General features: G+C 36.4%; 2 protein-coding genes and 1 non-coding gene across 5 annotated transcripts; 1 reads left to right on the top strand and 2 right to left on the bottom strand.

Annotated features, from left to right (window-relative positions):
* Positions 1 to 737: 737 nt before the first annotated feature.
* Positions 738 to 4,310, bottom strand: LOC127899926 (deoxymugineic acid synthase 1-like). Its single transcript, XM_052434073.1, has 2 exons — positions 4,287 to 4,310; positions 738 to 1,524 (listed from the first exon to the last, which is right to left on the bottom strand). The coding sequence occupies exons 1-2, from the start codon at positions 4,308 to 4,310 to the stop codon at positions 973 to 975; spliced, it is 576 nt and encodes a 191-aa protein (XP_052290033.1). The 3' UTR covers positions 738 to 972.
* LOC102606907 (uncharacterized) lies at positions 3,197 to 10,216 on the bottom strand. 3 transcript variants are annotated; one of them, XR_003066998.2, is made up of 8 exons: positions 10,052 to 10,216; positions 9,881 to 9,973; positions 9,643 to 9,777; positions 9,438 to 9,527; positions 8,585 to 8,734; positions 6,349 to 7,946; positions 4,876 to 5,927; positions 3,197 to 3,441 (listed from the first exon to the last, which is right to left on the bottom strand). XR_003066998.2 is itself a non-coding variant. In XM_006487527.3 (7 exons), exons 1-7 carry the CDS (start codon positions 10,112 to 10,114, stop codon positions 4,976 to 4,978), a joined length of 3,081 nt encoding a protein of 1,026 aa, XP_006487590.2. In that variant the 5' UTR covers positions 10,115 to 10,216; the 3' UTR covers positions 4,679 to 4,975. The 3 variants fall into 3 exon arrangements, 1 of the variants encoding a protein (XP_006487590.2); XR_371646.4 differs by lacking the exon at positions 3,197 to 3,441 and adding an exon at positions 4,134 to 4,439; XM_006487527.3 differs by lacking the exon at positions 3,197 to 3,441 and having other exon boundaries at positions 4,679 to 5,927.
* Positions 10,217 to 24,038: 13,822 nt separating this feature from the next.
* LOC127900122 (small nucleolar RNA R71) lies at positions 24,039 to 24,142 on the top strand. Its single transcript, XR_008052144.1, has one exon. It is a non-coding gene; the product is annotated as a small nucleolar RNA R71 (small nucleolar RNA).
* Positions 24,143 to 24,534: the final 392 nt, after the last annotated feature.

Here is a 24,534-nt window from a genome sequence, read left to right as displayed (position 1 = left end):
TCATTTCTTTTGATTTCTCTCCTTCAAAGTGTTAGATGGTTACAAATGTCTTCGGTATTTGCCTATAAATAACAAAAAATAACTTGCCGAATAAAGAAAATTTGTTGGATGAGGATGACACATAAGCACAAAAGTGTACAACTTAGAAAAATAGCATATATAGAATGGGAAAATAAAATACCAATGTTGAAATTACGCATGCCAACTTATACATTGGATAAAGTTTCTTTATGTGTCTGAAATCCTAGATAAACTTTCCATAAACGTGGGAGCGTCCGCCCTTAGACCATAAAAACATTGATTCGGAAAGATAATGTTAAGATTTCTAATCTTATATTTCTATTTATTTTAAATTGTATTTATACTATTTGTTGTGATTAACGTGTACTGGAATTCTGTAAATTAGTAGGTAGTTAATTAGCTAATTATTTGAATTAGTTTAGGCTAGTGTGTCTTAGTTCTACTCCTATTCTTTATTTTTAAGTTTTATCTGTAAACTAGTATTTAAACCAGTATTAACCTCAATTATGAAAGTTTGAATTATTATTTGGCAACTGATTATTTGTATTAGGAGGTTTTTGGTCCCTCGAAGCACAAAAAACATGTTCATGGAGGTATGAGTTTCATTAAATTAATTTGTTTATCTTTAGGGTGGAAAATCCAATCCAAACTAATGAACCTTTTTTTTTTTTTTTTAAATGAGCCACAAATCGGTACCTCACTCTGCAGATTTATATATAAGTGCCATGTACAGTATCCTCAATTTGATGCAATCTCATATGTGTGCCCGAAAAGAACACAATCACAGAATCCTCGGTTCGAGTACTTACTTAAAATTCTTCATAGTTACAAGCCAATTAACTGCTCAAATCCCGTGAGCTACACCTAATAATTAGGTAGATATGAAACATACTTAAGGCTAATTTCCATTGCAGAAGAAATAGAATATACATTAGATATTAAAAGGGGGATTTACTCATCCCACAGCTCTTCAAGTGTCTTGAACGGCCCATGAGGGGTAATATACTCATCTCTGGGCATCATTCTGTGCTGCGGGATTTGATTAATCCTGTCATAATCGTGATCAGTTAGTGCCCAGTCAAAGATATCCAGGTTCTCCTTCAGTCTCTCCTTGTTGAAGCTCTTAGCAATAACAATCGCCCCTTGCTCAATTATCCATCGAAGACAAACCTGAGCAACAGTCTCGCCGTGAGCGTCAGCAATCTGCTTCAGTGCTTCATTGTTCATAACTTGATTCGTGCCCCAACAGGACCCGACGGCTCCCAAGGGAGAGAATACATTTACAATAATACTTTTGGACTTGCAAAATTCTCTGAGCTGTCTCTGTTGCCAGGCAGGGTTCATCTCCACTTGATTGACTGAAGGAGGGATGGTAGAGAAGGCGAGTTGAGCCTCAATCTTCTTGGAAGAGAAGTTGCTGACACCAATGAACTTGGTGAGGCCAAGCCTCTGGCACTCTTCCATGGCTTCCCACAAACCCTTGTCAATCCACTTGTCAATCCACTAATGAACTTAATTCAACCCAATCTAATTTTCACAGGTTGAGAGGATTATTGTGGGTTAATTAGATCAATTTTTTTAATCCAATAAGTAATTAGATTGGCTTGGATTAATTATGATGTACTCATTTAAACCCAACTCAAACCCCGTATAAAATAATAATTATAAAAATATATAACCCTCAATAACAAAACCCTAATACCTAAACAACTAATCTAATTTTTGATCTCTTTTTATTTTTTTTAATAAAAGAAACTAATCCACTGCTCTAGATTCTAATTTCAAAACATAAATTACTCTCTCGAATCTCAACTCTCTGTCAAAGTAAAGTGTATGTATTTACTAATTTTTTGTTATTAAATTACAATCTAAATATTGTATAATAAAAAATAAATAAATTTAAGTTGTGAGCCTGATTTGAGATTTCAATGGCGGCCTTCATTTGTCAAAGTCGACAAAATACGAATATGGTTTAGTCCAGTTTTATGCTTGTAATCGGATCAAACCAAACCTAGGAAGTGGATCTTTATTAGGCCGACGGATTGCAAGAGCCGAGGAAATAGACCCATTATGAACTGGATCAGTGTTTTGCAAATATATTTCCCAATCACAGTCATCAGAGCCTTAGAGGCCCAAAACAATTGCACGGGCCCACGACTAACAATAAAAAACTCCAGGCAAATGCTATGTTACAATTAATGTAACATACACACTCAACAACAACCACACAAATGATGGACCCACACAATTTGTGTGGTTGTTGTTGAGTGTGTATGTTACATTAATTGTAACATAGGGGCTCCCAAAACTCCAACATATCATCTCATTAATTTTTTTTTAGATGATGTATCATCTCATTAATGAAGCAAACATTTAAAACCTAGCCATCATCCAGTCGTTGGATCTATTTGGATCCACAATTGCATCATTCCATCTAAGTGGATTCAATAGTTAGGTGCAGCTGTGGCATGGTACCACAGCTACACCGTAGCCGAATCCTAGCCATCAATAAGCATGCAAACTAACGAGGCTCGAAATTAAGATCTGAGTTTTAAAAAGATTATTCTTTACGACTAAAAGTTAAACCTTAACCTCTTAAACATGTTATTTTGGACTCAGTATAATCTTATTTTTTAGGAACCTAAATTTCAATTCGAAACTAATTTGTTTGTTAGTCTCATCATGTTATCTAATAGTGTGTCTTGGATGGTCTTAAATAAGTTTAATGTGTATCCATGCATATATAATATATTGCGAGAGTAGAAGAATGAACATAATTAGTTTATAAATGCATGCTCTATGTGAAATCTTTATATTAATAAACTAAAGTTTACGAACTTCTTAGAATGCATTTGAGATTGAAGTTGAACGGTTGTAGGTTGGAGCTTTCAACGTATAACACTAAATTATTTGGTAAATACTAATTTATATAACTTAAAAGTTATGTTGATATGATTTTTCACTTGTATAATAAAAAATCTATTATATGTTTAATTATTTTGTCAAAATTATTGTTTAAAATATATGTTTACTACATAGTGTTAACTTTTGTTTTATAATCATAGATTTTTTTCCACAAACTCCTCAATTTCAAATAGTATCTTAATCTTCATTAATTCACAACTACACCCAAATCACCAATGGAATTGCTTCTCATAAAATTTGTCTTCCTTGATATAGACTATAGAGACACATCCCATTTGCTAGCACTCTCCAAAGCAAATTTGATCACCACATCTTAGTGCATCTCTCTGTTTATTAAACTTTTTAATCTTTATTAATTCACAGCATTGTCCTCCAGTGCTACCATCATTCGACTCACTATCATAGGTGGTTTGTGATCCAATGTTAATATTAATTTCCCATATGAATTCATCCTCATATTCAATTGCATGTCTTCCCAAATCACGCGAACCCGATCTGCAATGAACGGTTAGGTTAGTATTAACACCCGAGTCGTTGGTAATTGAAACTTGAAAACCATGGGATATAGAAAGTGACACTGCCAAAACAAAGCAGGAATGCACAATTTTTTAAGGTACTCATGACCCTGAAAAAACAAAATATAAATTGTGAAATAAGAAAAAATTGCAAACTATTGTGGAGAGAATTCAGAAAACAGGGAAAGAAGAGGTAAATAGCTGTGTACAGAAAGTGTACAACTTAATATAAAAACCCAACTGGACCAATTTGCAAAAATAAACCAAACCAAAATAATTTAATTTGGTTCAGATATTTTTGAATCGATCGATTTTAGATATGGAACAGAACCGAACCAAATAAATTAGTACCCACCCCTAAGAAAAACTGAGAAGAAATTAAGGTTTACTTAAAGAAATAAATTTTATATTCCAAATATCCAAGAGTTTTAAATGTGTAAAATTTCTAATCATCTTTTTGATTGTTTAAACTTGAATTGCCCTCAAACCAACTCAATTAACAATTATAACATTTTTTCAAGTCAACATTAGTCAGCAATTAGATTTAGTGAAACTTTAGGAGCACTGGGACACATTGAGGCTTTCATAACGTTGGAGATGGATTGAGTTGTCATTTTATGTGGAGTAAACTAAAATATGTCCATAGAAGGGGGAAAAAGCTAGACTGAAGCTTAAAAAGTCTTTTTATTATTCATGAAGTTTTAGCTTGCAAAATCTTCATTCAAATTCACTACTGTAGCCAAGAAATTTGCTTTTTATCAGCGTCAAGTTCCTTGATATAGAGATAAATTCCATCTTTATGCACTTTTGATTACCGCATCTTACCGCAGCTCTTCGTTCATCAAACATCTTATAGTGTCCTCTCACGTTAGCAAAACTCAAATCACAATCATAGATGAGAGATGAACCAATGTCAATACTGAATTCCCAGTTGAAATCACCTTCCTATTGGATTATGTGGCTGCCCAATCTTCGTCGCTGGATTTGCAGTGAACCATTGGCTTTGTATCAACATCCAAGTAGTTGATAATACAAAATCGGAAACAATGGTATTTTGAAATTGCCATAGCCAAAACAAACAGGAGAGCAAAATTTTTCAAAGGACTCATTTCTATTTTTCTTTCAAAATTGAAGATGGCAAAAGATGTCTTGATATTGGCCTTTAAAGAACAAAAAATAAATTGCGGGGAAAAAAATTTGGTGGCAATAATCTAAGGTGATGACAAGCTAATGAAACTAGTATAGAGATCCAGAAAATAAGGTAATGACAGCAGATACTTATACACGAAACGCTACGACTGAGTTCAAATTAATACGAACTGCTCAAATCTGATATGTACCTCGAGGAATGATTTGGAAATTAAAGCAACAATAATGGTGTACAAATATGAAATACGAGAGATACTATACTAACCTGCAATGAGTCTGATACATTTAACAAGAAGTTAATATCCTTCTCTGGTTAGCACCATTCTCAGTATTAATTCCCCAGATTGCTGTGCAACTCATATTCATCATCTTGGATGTTCAATGCTTGTGGAGAATTTGCCAGTAGAGAGATGAGAAGCACAACCACTATCAGTCAGGCCAACCAACTGAGAAATTGCATCTTCAAGGCGAGACAGCTGAGTCAAGAATTTTTCCTGAAGCTCAGTGGAGTCGAACTTGTTTTGCTGCCACTGGGATATGCCGTCACCAATGACCTTCAGACCATTCTGCAGCAATTCCATTCCTTTGCATATCCCATCAGGAAGTTTTCTTCTCTTGTTAGACTGGTTCTCCTCATCAATTTCCATGCTTTCACAAGCCATAGGTTCTAATTCGATATTTGAAATAGTTTGGATTCTTTTTCTGAGCATTTGGCCTTCCCTCATAAGTAACTCTATCTGCTCAGCGCTGTGCATGACAGTATGAAGAGCCAGATCCTTGTCAAGAAAGGCCTTGATCTCCAACATAAATCTATCCATATTTGGCTCAGTTCCTGACACTAAATCATACGAAAGAGCTGCATCTTGGATCATAAATTTCCAGAGCTGATCACAAGCAGTACGTTGAGCGAAATATCCAAATGCTACAAGAGCCAGATGAATCAGGTTCCAGTGCCGTTCTCTGAAGAGCATGTGGTACAACTCCCGTACAGCACAGCTCTTTGCACAATCATCGCTTTCTGACAACTTCATGTGAGCGCATCCCGCCATGAAAAAAACCAGTTGTGATTTGCATTGAAGCAATTGAACATCAGAGGCTGATTGACCTGAGTTAAACAGGCCTTGAAGCTCAAAGATGACTTTATCCATCTCATCAGATGCATATAGGTACTTCATATTCAAAATGATCCCTAGAATTTCACTCAAAAGCATACTGTAATGGTCCTTCATCAATTTCTCCGCAGGATTTCTATATCTATGAATAATAGCAACTAAAAACTTCAGGGTCTTCATGTCGGTATCAGATATACTGACCTGTCTACAGCACGTGATATCGTCAGTTAATATCATTATAAATCAAAAATTAAGGAAAAATTTTCAGAAAAGCAGGTCTAATTGTACCTCAAGAAGTTCACAAGCACAAAGCAGAACTAAATTGGATAAGGATTTCTTACAGTTGAGAAAAGAAGTTAGTGATATTAAATCAAGTGAAAGAAAAGTAATTCCGGCCCAAGGAGTAGTCGGGGTAAAGAATTTATATTTCTGAAGTAATTCAAACAATTTTGAAATTTTTGTAAAACTTGCTATCAGTATTTTCTAAAATCGACGACAAATATTGATTTTTCCACCCAAGAAATTGGGACCTCGACCAACAAAGTCTATGGTGCATAAGACTTGATTATCACTTTTGACTGAAAAAACTCCTTTAGTTATAAAGTAAAAGAATATGATATACTTACAGGGACTGCAAAGAGGCAGAAAGAGCAAAAACTGGGACCCCATATGCACCAGAAGTAGGGGCACTTAATGAAGTGTCATCAAACCTCTCAATGAAGCTAAAGTAATCGGTAATGAGTTTTTGTTTGGCCAGGCTTCTTAGGTTCTCTGACAGCATATTCACTGGAAAGCCTTCCAAGAGCAGAGCTACATACATAATTGATGATGATTGAGATCTGTCGTCACCAACAATGTGGTTGTAAACTTTATCTACCACAGATTGCCTGCTATAAGTAAGAAGTATGGAAATTGATCTTGCCATTTTTCTTAGAGTAGAACCAGGAACAAGAACAGATTCTGAAGATATTAAGGACTTCATCAGGGCACAAAGTTTAACAATAATGTCATTCATCAAGTCCACTTCAGCATGACTCACCAAAAAGCACCAAAGTTCCATTATAATCTCCCAGCAAGCAAAGTGAGGATGGAAGAAATTTTCTAGCAGAAAAGACATCAATTCCTCCCAAGCAGGACATGAAGACACCACAATCATGAAGGTTTTCAAAGCATGCAAAAGAGCTGACAACAAAGGCTCCCATACTAGTTCCATGGACTTTCCAGAACCATATAAGACTGGAATTTGGGATGCAAGACTGAAAGCATATACCTCTTCCACAGTTAATACATCCAAAAACCAACCAAGCTTTCTGGTGATTGCTAGTTTCACATCTTCTTCAAGATCAGAAGAATACATTAGGAAACTAAGAAACAACACAACTCGACCAGGCAATAATGCTCTTGCCCCAGGCAAAGCTTCGCAACTTAAAGAGAATATTTCATCAATTGAAGCTGTCCTATATCGATGACTCGGATCATCATGGACAGGATTTAAGTAATATTCCTCTGTGAATAACCAATCCAGAATTTCCAACTTGAGCTCCTGGCCGAGTAGATCTGAATTCAGTAAGGAATTAAGTAAATCCAAGCACAACTTCTCCAAAAGTTCGACCAACACTTCACTGGCAACTTTCAAAACTTTTTCAAGGCTCAGAGATACTCTTAAGGTTGAGATCATAAATACACAGAGGGATATCTCTTTGTATACCAGATATGCTTGGCTTGGAAAGAGGGAAGCTATTTTCACTGCATTAATCAGGTAAAACTTCATAGGAATGAATATCCTTCTAGCATCATTTACAGAGATTGGTTCCTTCAGAGAAGACCAAGCATCAGCTGCACATCTGAGAGATTCATTGACCAGTGAAATTAGAGTTGCAATAATATCTGCTACATTCACCTTCACTGCTAATGTTCCTTTTCCAAGCAAAAGTAAAGTGACCACACCCTTCCAAGACACATTTAGAATTGTTACCAGACTTCCACCGCCATTTGCAGCCAGGATGCCTAATTCACACAACTTTTGTATTGAGAATTTTGCTATGCTTGCAACATGGTTTAGAATTTTGGGCTCTTCACAGCGTATACCAACTTTCTCTGTCTCAGATATTGCATCACATGACTCCCAATTCACAGATTGGGAATACTCTTTGCAAAGTCTTATCACCGCATCAATAACGGCCTGTGCAACTTTTAGAATGTCCAAGCCAACTGAATTGATTATCTACTTGCAATCGGCAAAGGTTTGTTATCAGCAAAACGCAACAAGTAAATTCTTCAGACTATACAAAAAGACACAAACAGGATAAAAATTTACAATCAATAACTTTTCACACAGCATTGTATTATGGAAAAGGAGTAATTACATTGTCCAGCTTTAAAATATTTAAAAACTATGAACTTGTAAAATTCAGGCAGCTAAAATATTCTTTCTGAAACAGAAAAAAAAAGCATTTTTGTTATTCCCCAAATTTCAAAAGAGTAGACATCTGATACATTTTAGGATAATTGAAAGGAAGCAATGGAGGCTTTGCAATGACAGTTAGAAAATATCTACCCAGTGAACTTTGAAATAAGTTCTGCAATAGGTACAACTACAGAAAATTTTTCTTACTATGAAGTACATATAACAAAATCGCAAAAGAGCCAAGCAGTACATTTTAACATAGGCCTCTAACTCTTTTCAAGCATTACTCGTGTGAGAGAATGAACAAGAAAAGTGCTCTGCTTTAATTCTCAAGTTGTTACCAAATCTACAATAAACTAGAACAAGCGCAATAAAATTCTTAAGAGACAAAAAAAAACGCCAGAGCAAAGGCCAACAATTCAAGCATTAATTTTACTGAAGGTGAATAAAATTACCTTACTCTCTGATATTGCATCTTTTGTTAAACTTAACTGTTCCAGAGTAAATTTCTCAACAATAGTCATTGATGTCTCATTTTCTGAAATAGGATATCTCATAAGAGCTGTAAAACTAGCAGCAGAGAAGATCAAAAAGTCCGAAAGCAGCTGCAAAAATATAATTTAATATGTCAAGTTCCATAACGTAACTTATTTGGCACATGTCAAAAGAACAGATATCATGCTCACAACAAGCCTCATTAAAATTGGAGAAATTGAACAAAATACGAATTTTACATGTTCCGTGTAAGCAGAAACTTCATATCTTCACAAAAAAAAATTCTTACAAAGAAATGAAAAAGTTTCTCATTGCAAAGAAAAGAGATTCAGAATTGACTACTCCATTAATTTTACATCAGCAAGATTTAACCATAGATGAATATGCATACAGAATGCAAAGGAGTATTAATGACACATTGAAGACATATTATAACTGCTTCTCAATAGTCTGAGCCTGATTAGGGCCAATTCCTGGTCCACATTACCACTTCATTAGATGACTAGTAGTTGCAAGATATAATATGACTCCACCAACATCAATACTGTTGCATACTCGTATAACAAGGAAAGCAACAGAAAAGTTGATATTTTAAATACACCATAAGAGAAGTGACATACATGACGATCTTAGACTTCAGACAATAATTGGAGCTCCATTTCATTGTTATAGCTACAACCTAAATAAAACAATATAACATAAAATTCAATCCTACCTAGCAATTACTTACAATTTAATTTCAAAACTTATGCATATCATTCTGAGATTGGAAGTGCAGTGTACCAACAAAGCGAAGAATCAAGTTTCATCTACCTGAAAGAAGAAGCTACAATGCTCTTCCTCCTGAGACTCCGCTTGTGACATTCGAGTCATCTTCAAATGCTTCCCACACCATACACTTGCCTAATTACACAGGCACAGCTCAATAAGACAAAGAGTACAAACGCGAACCAATTACACACAAATTATTTAAAAAAAAATTACACATAAATTTTTTTAAAAGAAAGCATAAGCATACCTTTATTCCTAAATTGAGATATTGTACTAAACAGTCAGATAGATCGGAATCGACATACTTAGCAGCCACACCCAGAATATTCTTATTTAACATACACTGTGATAAATCCAAACAAGTAAAATCTTCCCAAAATGTCTTGGAAGTCAAAGTTAAGGTCATTTAAAATCACTAAGGTACACATTAAATCATCAAAATAATTCTTACAAAATTAAAAAATAATGTGATAAATTAAGGATACGGCAAGGCAGTCAATGAGATAAGCCACGTCAGATTTATCTGATAAATCTAAATTCCTCAATTCTTTAAGCAGCTGAACGCGATTCTCAACGACCTGTTGATTTTACGAAATTCTTGGAATTAATTGTTAACTAATTGAAATAATTAACAGTTAGGGTTTAAAGAAGCTTACTTCTGAAGATTTGATTGACTCTATTAGACTCTGCAGCTCGTTGCTTGAGCATTTTCTCTCCATTTCCGCGCTTCTGTGTTTAATTTCCGTCTCTGTATTACTATTTGGCGGCTTTTCATATAAATCCGAAAATTTATTTTGCCTCGATTTCCCGCTTGGAACCTCCTTACATTACGATTATACCCTTCGAACTAAGTCATCGGAAGCATGCATTTGGAACAAGTTTGGATACAGATGTAAAAGTATAATGTTGGGCTCTGGGCCTTGGTTTCACGGTCCAGCCCAGAAGCCAGAGTCACGTACAGCAATCATGAATTTGGATGTCATTTTCCAATTTCCTGCGGCGACACAATTTCAAAATAAATAAGGGTCGAGTTATATTAGAACCATTCTAAAGTAGAATATCTTTTTATAACTATACGATTAAAGTTATAATAAATTTTTTTATTATTTATTACTTTGCGCGTATGGTTGTGATTCGTGCTTTACCTTAAAGCAGCTCCAAGGTAGTCATAACCAATAAATAAATATTTTTCTTCGATATGAACTTTGAGGAAGGAAGATGAATCATACATACACATAAATGTAAATAATAGATAGGATTTTACATTTTTTGACATTTGACCTACATCAATAAAACAATGATAGAGTCACATGGAGATAAGTGGGGACAATTGTCCACTTGTCTTACGAGTCTTAATTTTTTCAAAATATTTTTTTTAAATTCAACAAAAAAATATTATTTTTTCTAATAAAATTTTTAATTAGTCCCGATCTATTTGAAATAATATATAAAATATAGGCGGGGCCCGTAAACACATACAACTAAGAAAAAGGACATGTCTTCCTTTGTAAAGCTCTCTCTCTCTAATAGAGAGGTTAGAATGGAAGTATTGAGGGTCGTAAGGACCTAGGTGTTCACTCTATGGGAGTGTAAGATAGATCCTCAACTCTGGTTATTAGTTTTAGTGCGGTTGGCTAAGTTCTCTAGGGTAGCAGAGAATATCTTGGGAGGAAAGGTTAGGTAGTCGTTATTGTTTGCCCATCCTCATTCATTAGTTGCTATGGATACAGATGAATTAATTCGCAAATACAAAGCAATAACTATCCGAGAGGAAGATAAAGCTAGGGTGACGTTGGAGGTGGACTTGAAAACTAAGAAAGAGAGAATGCTAGCAGGATGTTTAATGGGTAAAGTCCTTCTCTCGAGAGGAGTTAATAAAGAAGGGCTCAAGGCTGCGTTACAGCAGGTGTGGAGGACTTTCAAAGAAGTCAAAATCTAGAGTTTGGATAATAATATTTTCATGTTTAGATTTGCAAAAGAAGCAGACAAAAAAAGGGTATTAACAGGGGGTCTGTGGCACTTTGATAGGGCATTAATAGTCCTAACTGAGCCAAATGGGATCGGGGAAGTCACAAAACAATCCTTTATCCGAACATCATTTTGGGTGCAGACCCGAAACGTCCTAATTGCTTGTATGGAAAAAGATTTTCTTCAAGAATTAGGCGGAAAGATTAGGATAGTAGATGAGGTCGAAACAAATGATAATGGAGATTGCTTTGGAGAATTTGCAAGAATAAGAATTTCAGTCAACATAACACATCCGCTGGAGAGAACATTATTCTTTAAATAGAAAGGTGAGCCAGACATCCCAATGCCGGTGGTTTATGAATGGTTGACATATTTTTGTTTTTGTTGCGGGATTATTGGATATCAATACAAGGAGTGTGGAAAGTACAAGAGTCAACAAAGAGAAGAATTACCTTATGGGAATTGGATGAAAGCAATAACGATAGGGAGCTAAGCAAGAAGAAATCAAAATAGGGAGAAGTGGACCTATGGGGGGGTAAATCGGAAGAGAAATCTAAAAGCTCAGAGAACCACAGCTCCTCTTAACAGCAATGACATAATCAAGCTAGCCCATCAAGGGTAAACGGGTTGGAACCCATTGGGGAAGAAACGAGGCAAACCAAGGAGCATTCCAAGATGAGTGAGGTGGATGGAGTAGGTGAACAACATTTAATGAAGGAAGTGATATAATCGATGGGAAGAAAGCAGATAAGCGGCTACAAGCAAACTGGGGACTCTGGTAATGATGTAGTCCCTGGAAAAGTGGGATTACAGGCGGGAAATGGAAACATAAAAAAGAGGGAAAGGGTGCAAGTAAACCAAAAGAGAATGGAGGAAATTGAAATAGACGATGGGTTGGTAATTTCACAATTAAGGCCCAATAAAAGGAAATGGAAGAGGCAAGCCCGAGTGCAAGGTGAGGGGGAATCCAAAGTTGAGCTAGGGACTTAGAAAAGGCCAAGTGGGGAAACTTTCGGGCAAAACCCAAAGAAAAAGCAAAGTTAACTAGCTCCAGTAAACTGGAGCTTAATAAACTTGTTCATTTCCTGCCAACAACAAGGCTCAAGCTGAACAAGGAGCCTTTGATACTGGAAGACATAGAAGTCATGGAATCAAACTTAGCAAAAATATCGGCGGAGGCTGGCAGTCAGCCCCGCTAGAAACCATGAAAATTTTCAGTTGGAACATTCGGGATTTGGGGAATCCCCAAGCATTTCAAGCTTTGAAAAAAATCCTCTTTTTGCATAGTGCTCAAATTGTTTTTTCGTGTGAGACAAAGGCTTCAGTTTTGCAAATGAATGGGATTGCGAATAAGCTGAATTTTGATAATTACTTCGCGATAAACTATAATTGCAGAGGAGAGAGCTTAGCATTGCTTTGGAATTCAGGAACTTGGGTGCCGATTAAGTCATTCAGCAAGCACCATATCGATGCTGAAATTCTAACGACATCTGGTAGACAAATGAGGATTACAGGGGTGTATGGTCATCCATAAATGGGGCAGAAAAAGCATACTTAGACGCTCCTAAGAAGGTTGGCAGGTTTGTCCTCTAGCCCTTGGTTGTGTTTTGGTGATTTTAATGAGGTTTTGCATCCGGATGAAAAAAGTGATGGCAATGTTAGGAACGTGAATTTAATCAATGATTTTAGTGAAGCCATGAGGGATTGTAATTTAAAGGATGTAGGGTTTAAGGGGTATCTGTTTACTTGGAGTAATGGGAGATATGGGCAAGGCTTTGTGGAAGAAAAGTTAGATAGGTTTGTTTGTAATAAAGAGTGGAGTGAAATTTTTGTGGACTGTGAAGCTAGCAACCTTGACACATGGTCTTCAGACCACTGCCCTGTGTTGATGGTAGTTCAAGAAAGGAGTAGGGTATGATTCATTGTGGAAGACAGTCTTCACGAATCCATTACGAGGACATGTGGAGCTCATATGATGAATGTAAGGAAATAATTAAGGAATACTGGAGGCTGTTCGGCAATTGGAGGGGTGAAAATCCAATGCAAGTGTTTCAGAACTCAGTGAAAAAATCAATGGCTCGACTGTTGTGTTGGAGCAAAGGGGAATTTAGAAGGCGGGAGGAGAAATTAGATAAGCTAAAGGTGCAGCTGCAGGGCTAAAGCTTAAAAAGGTGCAATATGAAAATGAAGTTGAAATAAAAAAGGTGGAGAAGCAAATCCAAAACATTCTCATCGACGAAGAAATCTATTGGAAGCAGCATTCAAGAGCTGATTGGCTCAAGGAAGGTGACAAGAATACAAAGTTTTTTCACAACAAGGCATCGTCGAGGAGGAAGAAAAACAGAATATGAGGGATAAAGGACACTTCAGGAAGATGGACTGAGAAGCTAAAAGAGGTAGAGCATGAATTTTGCAGCTATTTCACCAATCTTTTCTCAACAACTCAGCCAAGTCAAGAGCAAATTTCAGCAGCCATGGAAGGCATGACCCTGAGAGTATTAGAAGATATGAATGAGATGCTGGAGAAGCCCTTTACAGATGAGGAAGTGATGGATGCTGTTGTGCAAATTTTAATGTACTCGCAAGCGCACGAATCTGTTGTAGTATAGATTAATGGTGACGAGTGTCGATCCCACAAGGAGGTGGATTTTAATTGTGTAGAATTAATTTTGTGAATGGGTGATTGGATTTGTGGTGGAAATGATTGGAATATGCTAAAACTTAAATTAAAATGGAGAGAATAAATTCTAAAATTGGTATTGAAATGGTGAGAATAAATTGAAGAGAATTCTATTGAAATGACGTACTTGGGTATCTGGATCCGTATCAACATGCATCATGGGCTAAATATTCCTTATTAATGCCAATTAAATCATGAGGGGGGAATCCACACCTCATGAACCACGCTCTAATCAATATAGTGCTAAGGGCTTATCGTGCCAAATAATAATAACCTTATACTAGAGAGCCGGTGTAACCAAGGCGGTACTAGACAAGATTAGTATTATTTGTCGACGAGAAGTCAAAACATCCACAAAAACTAGAGGGGAAGAGAAAATAAATTTACCAAATTAAGCCCATGACACATGTTGAGACTTCACCTTCAACCCAAGCTTGAAAGAAAATTAGCCACTCATAATTGAACTAAGGGCAAAATGGAAATTTATTAAAATACGAAGAAAATACAAAATGGAGAGGGAATTACAGAAAATGGATCCCAAAAATGAATTCAGAGATATCAAATTAGGGGGGAGAGGCCCCCTTTTTATAGATACATGGAGTAAATCATAGCCATCGGATTAAAAACAGTTTGGACGCTCAGGATTGCGCCACGTCATCAGTCAACAGTCCACGGTTTGACCACGCGGATGAACAGTAACACGGTTTGACCCGACTTTGAATAGTAACGCGGTTTGACCCGGATGAACAGTAACACGGTTTGGTTGAAAATAATCCTGTGTGATGCATGCACCGTACGCGAGATTTTTCATCCACTGATATGCTGCCACGTCACCATCAACAGTACATAAGAATTTTAGTCCAACAGGATCGTGACACCTCATCAGTCAATGCCACATTATCGGTCAATGCCACGTCATCGATTCGTCTATGTGAACAGTGCCGTGAACAGTAATGTATACAGTCCCGTATACGTGAATAGTACCATACATGTGAATAGTGTCATTTTTCCTTTTATGCTCCTCCTAAGGTTTTCGACCGTCCTGAGTTCAAAAGTGATGTCCGTTTTGCCGTCTGATCTCTCCTTTATTGTGAAATGACTATAATGCCCCTAAAATACATAAATTACTTAATTAAAATAAAACACACGTAATTAAATCACAAGAATGTTAAATACATAAAAGTAAGGGTTGTTAGTAAGACTTGAAATGTAAAATGACGGTTTTCTCCTTTATAAATATGCATTTTCTAACACTCAACACACCCCCCAACCAGCTTATTGCTAGTCCCTAGCAAATAAAGTGAAAACAAAATTCAAATTCAAAATGATTTTTTTTTTTTTTTTTAGAAACACTTGTGTTTATTCAATCAGATTAATGATAGCAATCAAATAAAAGTATAAGCATTATCTCCAGTCTAAAGCAACATCACACCCACATCAACCATCCACATGAATCAACCCAGTAGACTTTGTTATAGCTACTTTCAAGAATGACATGTCAAACCCCAAAATCTCACTGGAAGTAGTGACACTCTTACAAATAAATTAAACCCAATAAAAATAGTCATTCCAATGAATGGTAATTGAGAGAAAATAATGAAGAAGTGATATCACATGCTCTCACCAAGATGAAATAAATATGCCCTCAGCTTAAAAATAATACGATCTCAAGTCAAATAAAAACTGTTAGTCAACCCAATTTATTTATTTATTTTTTTTATATGCACCACTACATCTTTTTAGCCCATATAACTAGTTTCTACTTCAGATTATAGTTCCCTAAAATCAGGAAGGACTTTTATTAGGATGTAACGTAGGCTAGGGACATGGTTAACAAAGAAAGGAAATAAGGAAAACAAAGTGTATGTTTGAGAAAAATGCAAGAATTTTTTATTTTTTTATTTTTTGGAAGTTGCAAGGTGGATTTCACCTATTATTGTTATTTTTATTCTTTTGAAACAACAACTTTTGTTTTGTTGTTTTTTTTTTGTATAACTTCACTGAACAATATAATTATTTACATTTTCTCAAACATAAATAGGTGATGGAACTTATAAGATATCGGATAATACTCCAAATCGGAGTGGGTCAAGATAATAAGTTGACAAAGAAAATGTTTTTTTTTTTTAAAGGCTCAAAAGGGTTAACTATGGATATTTAATAAAAGGGATGGCTAGAAAGGCTCAAACGGATCAAAGATGGCCTTTCCATCGTCTTTTAGGGTTCTAAATAACCTTCCATATCTACTAGTTAGATGGGCCTCCAAATGTAGCAACACACTTTTTTTTTTTTTATTAAGGGTTAACTCAAAAGAAATCTAGAGATCGTGTATACAATAATAAACTGTTAAGCTGTATAAAGAATGGGCAAAAGGGTTACTCTCCAAGAAAAATGATAGACTCAAAAACTCACTTGGTACTTATTATGACATGTTCATTCCTTTAAGCAACGCATATTTGTCTCCGACATCAACATGCAGAGTAGCAAACATAATGTAACATCACTTAAGACCAAAGATAATACAAATACTAAAATTTGAAATTAATCATGTCATCTAATGTTAAAACAAATCACATAATTTTTTTTTTTTAAACAACATTCTCCCCCCCAACCTATTCTAAACATGAAAGGAAAATATGTATGCAGAGATATGAAAATGATGCATAAAAACTAATTAGAAAAGTTACACTTAAAATGATAGAAAACGAAAAATGGGTTTTTTTTTTTTTGTACTAAGAAGATGCGTTTCTAGAGGCACTACACTCCATATTCAGCCATCTTCGACTCAAAAGTTGGAAAATGTATATTCATAGAGGAGAAATTAAAAAGAAGAAAAATAAACATCAAAACTTAATAAAGAAAAAGAAAATGTCTAATTTTTTTTTTGAATTTTTTTTTTTGAATTTTTTTTTTCAAACAATGAAGATGCGTTTCTAGAGTAACTACACTCCATATTCAGTCATCTTCAACACAAAAAGTTAGCAACAGTTAGTTTCTACAACAAAAAATTAGTAAAAACTTAACCAAAATTCCACAATTGTCGACTATTCCCTCCCCCCAACCAGAACGAAACATTGTCCTCAATGTTTGAAATGAAAGAAGTAGAGTTTAGAAGACATCACCTGGGTGGTGCAACACAGAAGAAAATATTTACAGGCGGAGAGTTAAATCTAATTTGTACTTCTTACTGCGGCTACTGTTACCATCATTATTTGGTCGCTCCAACACAAAGGTCCAGGGGTCTGGCTCCGGTTTATAAGCTTGTAACATATCAAGTAGCTCAGTAGCAGAGTGAGCACAAATAAAGAGTTTTTTCACATTAGAAGGAATGAAATAGTTTTTTATTGCATGGTTAAGAAATGCGATAAAGCCATCATAAAAGTTATTGACATTTAACAAACCGATGGGTTTCTGGTGAATGTGTAGATGGGCCCAAGATGCTAGTGTCATAAGTGCCTCTAGTGTTGCAAGATCTCCTGGAAGGAAAATAAAAGCATCAGCATAATTAAGCATTTCAGTTATTCTTTCTTGCATACCTGAGACGACTAACTCTTCTCCAGTTGATGAGTCAGACGAACTGCCCAATGGTTTTAGGACTCTTGGGATGATGCCTAACACTTGACTTCCTTTGATAAAAGCTGCTTCTGAGACCATTTTTGATAACCCTCGATTACCTCCTCCATACACCAAGTGTAATTTTCTCGCTGCTATGCTTCGACCAAGATCTATGGCTGCCTCAACGAACTCTTTATGTTTGCCATAGGTAAATCCAGAAAGCACACAAATGTTCTTGAATTGTCTATTGGGAGTAGCTGCCATTGTGATACTTCTCGAAAACAATTTGTGAGTGCTTGACAAAAAAGAAATCACATTTAAGAGTCTTGGTGATAGTGGGTCATGGTTGTGTATGAGGTAATATGTCAGTGTCAAATAACGCGTAAAGCACGTGGCTCGCAAGTCAAAAAGAAAACAGTAAAAAGGAAAAAGCAAACAGTAATAAAATTATTAAAGACAATAATGCAAACAATAAGACAATAGTGAAATAAAATAACAATAAAGTAAAAGGATATTTACAGGTAGTTGCGACTGTGGCTCACATCTTCCTCTGGTTTTACGTCCAGAAACGGCTTGAACGCCCTCTATGGGTCGAGGATAGGCTTCCTATCCAGTTTTCTTATAAACTGGCAAACAGGGTCGTTTATAGTCAGATTCCCGAGACTATATCGTGCATGCTCTTTCTGGAATAATGGCCATAACTGGAGAATCGCTCCTTGCACATATCCACTGGGATGCGTTTCAAGAGACAAAAGGATATCATCCAATGACTCCTTATTCAAGCCATCCCTAATGAATTGAATCTTATCTTCCCTGTTGTCAGACACCATTCCTAAAGAACATGGGTTTTTATTGCAACTCATTCTGGCACACTTATGACAAGCAACGGAAATTCTTCGAGCTCGTCGTTTTCTTGCATAATTTCCTTTACCACAACCAGGCATGAATGCAATAAATTTTGGAGGTAACTCACCTGTCGATCGTACTTTCGCCTCAATTAACCAACGGATATCAGCAGGTATGTTATTCCTCATGAGCAATCGCATGCGTTCGGACCGAGCTTTATAGATCGTAAGGAGGGCATTCTGAGGAAGTGAAGGGAATCGCTTGTGAAGCTTTGCTAGAATCTCATTTCTGTCCATACTTTCGCCTCAGAATATCAGTTATTATGGGAAACTGAAGTAACCGACTTGATTGTCACGGAGTACCGTTATCCGCCACTTTACCGGGGTAACAAACTAAAGCGTACAAACAGAAAAACAAATTAAAACACACAAAGAAAATTAAAATCGTCCTCTTATTGAATTTACCTCAAGCTCCAACTGGATGTCGTAAACACTTCTCTCAATGTCTCTGAGTTGGCGTTCTAAACCCTCAACATAGGCTACTAACTCTGGTGGCTGTAGAGCCCAAATGCGATGCGTTTTACAAAATTGAATCTGCCTTTTGAGATGAGTTTTGACACGTTGAAGTGGTTTAAGAATGTTCAGGAGGAACGATCTAAGTAAGGTACTCATGATTAAAAATGATAAGAGAAAACTTAATAGTTAAACAAATGCACTTATGCAAAAATAATTTCAATTAGCAAAAGAATAATAAAAAGAAAGAAAGAAAAATCAAATCAACAAAAAAAAAATCAATTCAAATCTGGTGGGTCACTCAAATTAATTTCGGTGTTTTCTCCATATGGTTGGTACTCTAGATATGGCTTTAATCTTTGACCATTAACTTTAAACGTGACACCGTTCTTTGGGTCCTTAATTTCAATTGCCCCGTGTGGAAAAACAGTATGTACAATAAATGGGCCAGACCAACGAGAGCCTAACTTACCTGGGAATAGGTGCAAGCGAGAATTGAATAAAAGCACTTTCTGACCTGGAGTGAAAGATTTTCTCATAATTTGCTTGTCATGGAAGACTTTCTTCCGTTGCTTGTAAATCTCGGCATTTTCATTGCGAATTTCTTCAAGTTTTGCCAGCTGTAATCTTCTTTCTGAGCTGGCTTGCTGCATGTCAAAATTGAATTTCTTGATGGCCCAATATGCACGATGCTCGAGTTCCACAGGTAGGTGGCAAGCTTTTCCATACACTAGCCTGTAGGGTGACATCCCAATCGGGGTCTTGAAAGCCGCTCTATATGCCCATAATGCATCATCAAGTCTTAATGACCAATCTTTTCTGTCTGGCCTCACCGTTTTTTCTAATATGTGCTTTATTTCTCGATTGGAGATCTCAACTTGGCCACTGGTTTGCAGATGATATGGGGTTGCCACTTTGTGAGTGATTGAATACTTTGTCCAAAGAGCTTTGAATGCTTTGTTACAAAAGTGGGCACCACCATCACTGATTATTGCTTGAGGGAATCCAAAGCGTGAGACAATATTGCTTTTCAAAAATCATATCACCACCTTGTGATTATTGGTTCTGCATGAAATTGCTTTTTCCTATTTCGATACATAGTCAACAACAGCCAATATGTATTGATGGCCAAAAGAAGGGGGAAATGGTCCCATGAAGTCGATACCCCATACATCAAAAATCTCAACCACTAAAATTGGATTTAGTGGCATCATGTTCCTTCGCGTAATACTCCCCATTTGTTGACACCTATCACATGAAGAACAGAAAGTGTAAGCGTCTCGAAATATAGTTGGCCAATAAAAACCACATTGTAAAACTTTAGTCGCTGTTTTCTTAGCACTAAAATGGCCTCCACAATCTTGTTCATGGCAGAATAAAAGGATATTCTAAATTTTATTTTCTAGGACACATTGTCTAATAATTTGATCTGCACAATACTTGAACAAATAAGGATCATCCCAAAAGAAATTCTTTATCTCTGCAAAGAATTTAGCCTTATCTTACTTGGTCTAATACTCTGGAAGTTTACCTGTAACAAGATAATTAACTATATCAACATACCAAGGTAATACTTCCACTCATTAATTATTCATCTGGAAATGACTCATTCAATATTAATGGCTCTGTAATTGTGTCAAAATGGAGACGAGAGAGGTGGTCCGCCATAACATTTTCTGTGCCTTTCTTATTTTTGAATTCTAAGTCGAACTCCTGCAAAAGTAACACCTAACGAATTAGTCTAGCTTTTGCATCTTTCTTTGTGAGAATATATTTAAGAGCAGCATGATCTCTGAACACGATTATTTTACAACCAATGAGATAAGATCGAAATTTCTCTAATGCAAACACTACTGCTAGCATTTATTTTTCAGTAGTTGAATAGTTCAACTGTGCATCATTCAATATCATACTAGCATAGTAAATAACATGGGGAATTCGATTAACTCTTTGTCCTAATACTGCTCCTACTGCATAATCAGATGCATCACACATGAGCTCAAATGGTAAGCTCCAGTTTGGGGGCTGAATGATGGGTGATGATGTCAACAACTGCTTTAGTTTTTCAAATGCCACAAGACATAAATCATCAAAGATAAAAGGTACATCCTTAGCAAGTAAATTGCATAAGGGTCTAGAAACTTTGCTAAAATCTTTAATGAAACGTCCATAGAAACCAGCATGCCCAAGGAAAGATCTTACTTCTCTGACTGTTTTGGGTGGAGGAAGATTAGAAATGAGATCCACCTTGGCTTTGTCAACCTCAATACCTTTGCTCGAAATGATGTAACCGAGAACAATACCTTATTTTACCATAAAATGGCATTTCTCCCAATTTAACACCAAGTTCTTCTCGATACATCTCTGCAGAACTAGTGCTAGATGATGTAAACATTGATCAAACGAGTCACCAAAGACAGAAAAATCATCCATAAAGACTTTAAGAAATTGTTCAACCATATCAGAAAAAATGTTCAACATGCATCGTTGAAATGTAGCAGGTGCATTACATAATCCAAATGGCATCCTCCTATATGCAAAAGTGCCAAAAGGGCAAGTGAAAGTGGTCTTCTCTTGATCTTTTGGTGCAATGGGAATCTGATTATATCCTGAGTAGCCATCTAGAAAGCAATAAAATTCATGGCCTGCCAATTTATCAAGCATTTGATCAATAAATGGTAAAAAAAAATGGTCTTTACGTGTAACAAAAGTCAACTTTCTATAATCAATGCATACACGCTATCCTGTAGTCACTCTAGTGGGTATCAATTCATTATCAATATTCGTAACTACTGTGACTCCTGACTTTTTGGGGACAACATGTACAGGACTGACCCATGAACTATCAGAAATTGGGTAAATGATACCTGCATCTAATAGCTTAAGGACTTCAGTTCTAACAACTTCTTTTATGTTAGGATTTAACTGACGTTGCATCTCCCTAGTAGGTTTAGCATTTTCATCAAGGTGAATGTAATGCATGCAGTCTACTGGGTTTATACCTTTTATGTCTGCTATAGTCCATCCTAATGCTCTTTTGTGCTCTTTTAAAACATCCAACAACTTACCTTTTTGTTCGTCATTTAGGGATGATGAGATGATTACCGGCAGAGTACTTTCTTCTCCCAAAAATGCATATTCCAATGTGTTGGGCAATGGTTTGAGCTCGAGTTTTGGTGGTGATTCTGATGATGGGATAAGTTTCTTCTCTAATGGTGCTAGTTGTTCAACTCTTGACTTCCATTTATTAGTGTCCATGGATAATGCTGAGTCAAGTAGGGCGTTGACCTCGTCGACTGATCTGTCAATATCAAAATCCAAACCAAAGTGAGTTAAACATGTTTGTAAAGGATCATCACTAAGGTTTGAAAGAAAAGTGTCATCAACTATTGTTTCTATTAAATCCACATCAACAATTCCATCATCTGCACTGTGAGGTTGTTTGGCAATGTTGAAAATGTTTAGCTCCATAGTCATGTTGCCGAAGGACAACTGCATGTTTCTAGTCCTGCATTAAATGTGAGCATCCACAGTTGCCAAGAAAGGTCGGCCTAGGATAATGGGGATGTGCTTCCTTGAATTCTGTATTGGTTGAGTGTCAATTACAATGAAATCAACAGGAAAATAAAACTTGTCTACCTGGATAAGCACGTCCTCCACAATACCACGAGGTAATTTTGTGGACTGATCTGCACGCTGTAACACCACTGGAGTTGGGTGTAATTCTCCCAATCCAAGTTTCACAAATACTGAATAAGGCAACAAATTTGCACTAGCTCCTAAATCTAACAAAGCATTTTCAATTGTGTGGTTCCCTATACTACATGAGATAGTGGGGGAGCCTGGGTCTTTGCATTTTAAAGGAATTTTATGTTGGAGTATAGAACTAACGTTTAATTTTCTGTTAAAAATGCCTTTTTTTGAACATGCATATTTCTCTTTTTAGTACAAAGGTCTTTAAGAAACTTGGCATAAGATGGAACTTGTTTAATGGCATCAAGCAAAGGGATGTTAACACTTACCAGTTTGAAGATTTCGAGAATCTCGCTTGTGGATTTTCCCTTCTTTCCTTTCTCTAACCTCTAAGAAAATGGAGCTTTAGGAACATATTCTCGTGGGTTGGTTTCTTCTTTTTCCTCCGTTGGTGAGTCCTCAACATTCACAGGTACAATTTGATTTTCTTTTGTCATCGGCATCTCCACTTTGTTGTCGACTTCTTTTCCTTTTCGCAAGGTCATGACTGCTTTGACCTCTCCATGCTGTTGTGGTGAACTGGTACTTGCTTTATGTACTCCTTTAGGATTAGGCATTGGTTGACTTAGAAACTTGCCTTTCTCAACAGTCATTGCCAAGGTCTGAACTGAAGTAGCAAGTTGTCCCACCATCTTCTCGAGGCTTGAAACTGATTGAGCTTGTAAGTTGAAGCCTGCTCTCAACTCATTTCGTAGTCCATCAATGGTGCGGTTTTATTGCTCAATCGTGGAATGAGTAACATTTTTGAAATTCTGGAATGCATACTCCCATGGTCTGGGTTGAGAGTAGTTCTGGTTTTGATTGTATAGTCTAAATGGGGGCTGAGAGGCTTGAGGAGCTTGAGGAATTGGTTGCATTAGTGGAACTGGAGCTGCTGGTCCATTCTGTTGGAATCCTTGAGACCATGAAAAATTGGGGTGGTCTCTCCATCTAGGGTTATATGTATTGGAGTATGGGTTGTAATTTGATGGATTTCTCATTACACCTATGGCATTGGCTTGATCTGAGTATGAGTCATGGTCATGTGGTTCTGTTGATTTAGCAGTCGATAACGATGCTATTTGTCGAGCAAGACCTTCAACCATCTCCTTGACTTCTTTAATTTCTGAACTGGATTTGCCAATGTGAACCTCATTTACTCCCTTAATTCTTCTAGTATTCCTGAGTGACCGACTCCGTTGTTGGGAATTATCCGCTTGTCGCTAGAAGAATTCCTAAATTTCTGATGCACTTTTTGACATTAGCTCTCCTCCACTTGTTGCCATTAGCCATTCTTGCACATTCGGCAATAATCCTTCCAAAAAGTATTGGCATTGATGCCATTTCTCATACCCATGATGTGGACACTTCAAGAGTAACCCATTGAATCGCTCCCATGTTTCGAAAAACTGCTCGTCCTCTCTCTGGGTAAACTCTGAGATTTCCCTGCGAATAGCATTGGTTTTATGCACTGGGAAATATTTATTCAAAAATTTTGTAACTATTTGTTCCCATGATGTGATGCTATTAGCAGGCAATGTATTAAGCCATGAACGAGCTCTATCCTTTAAAGAAAATGGGAATAGTCTAAGTTTTACATCATCATCTGAAAAAATCTCATATTTAAAAGTTTGACAAATAGCATGAAAATCATTCAGATGATTATATGGGTCCTCATTTTCTATGCCATAAAATGTGGAGAGACAATTTAGCACACTAGGTTTTAGTTCAAAACTCCTAGCAGCTATATTTGGGTATCTTATGCATGATGTGCTCAAATTTGCTAAAGGACTGAAATAATCCTTAAATGACCTCTCCTGTGGTGCTTGTAAATCCATTTTATTTT

This window comes from Citrus sinensis, chromosome 9, assembly GCF_022201045.2.
Source record: "Citrus sinensis cultivar Valencia sweet orange chromosome 9, DVS_A1.0, whole genome shotgun sequence".
NCBI lineage: Eukaryota > Viridiplantae > Streptophyta > Magnoliopsida > Sapindales > Rutaceae > Citrus > Citrus sinensis.
Note: the sequence above shows the minus strand (reverse complement) of the source record. Positions and strands in the feature narration are given on the sequence as shown.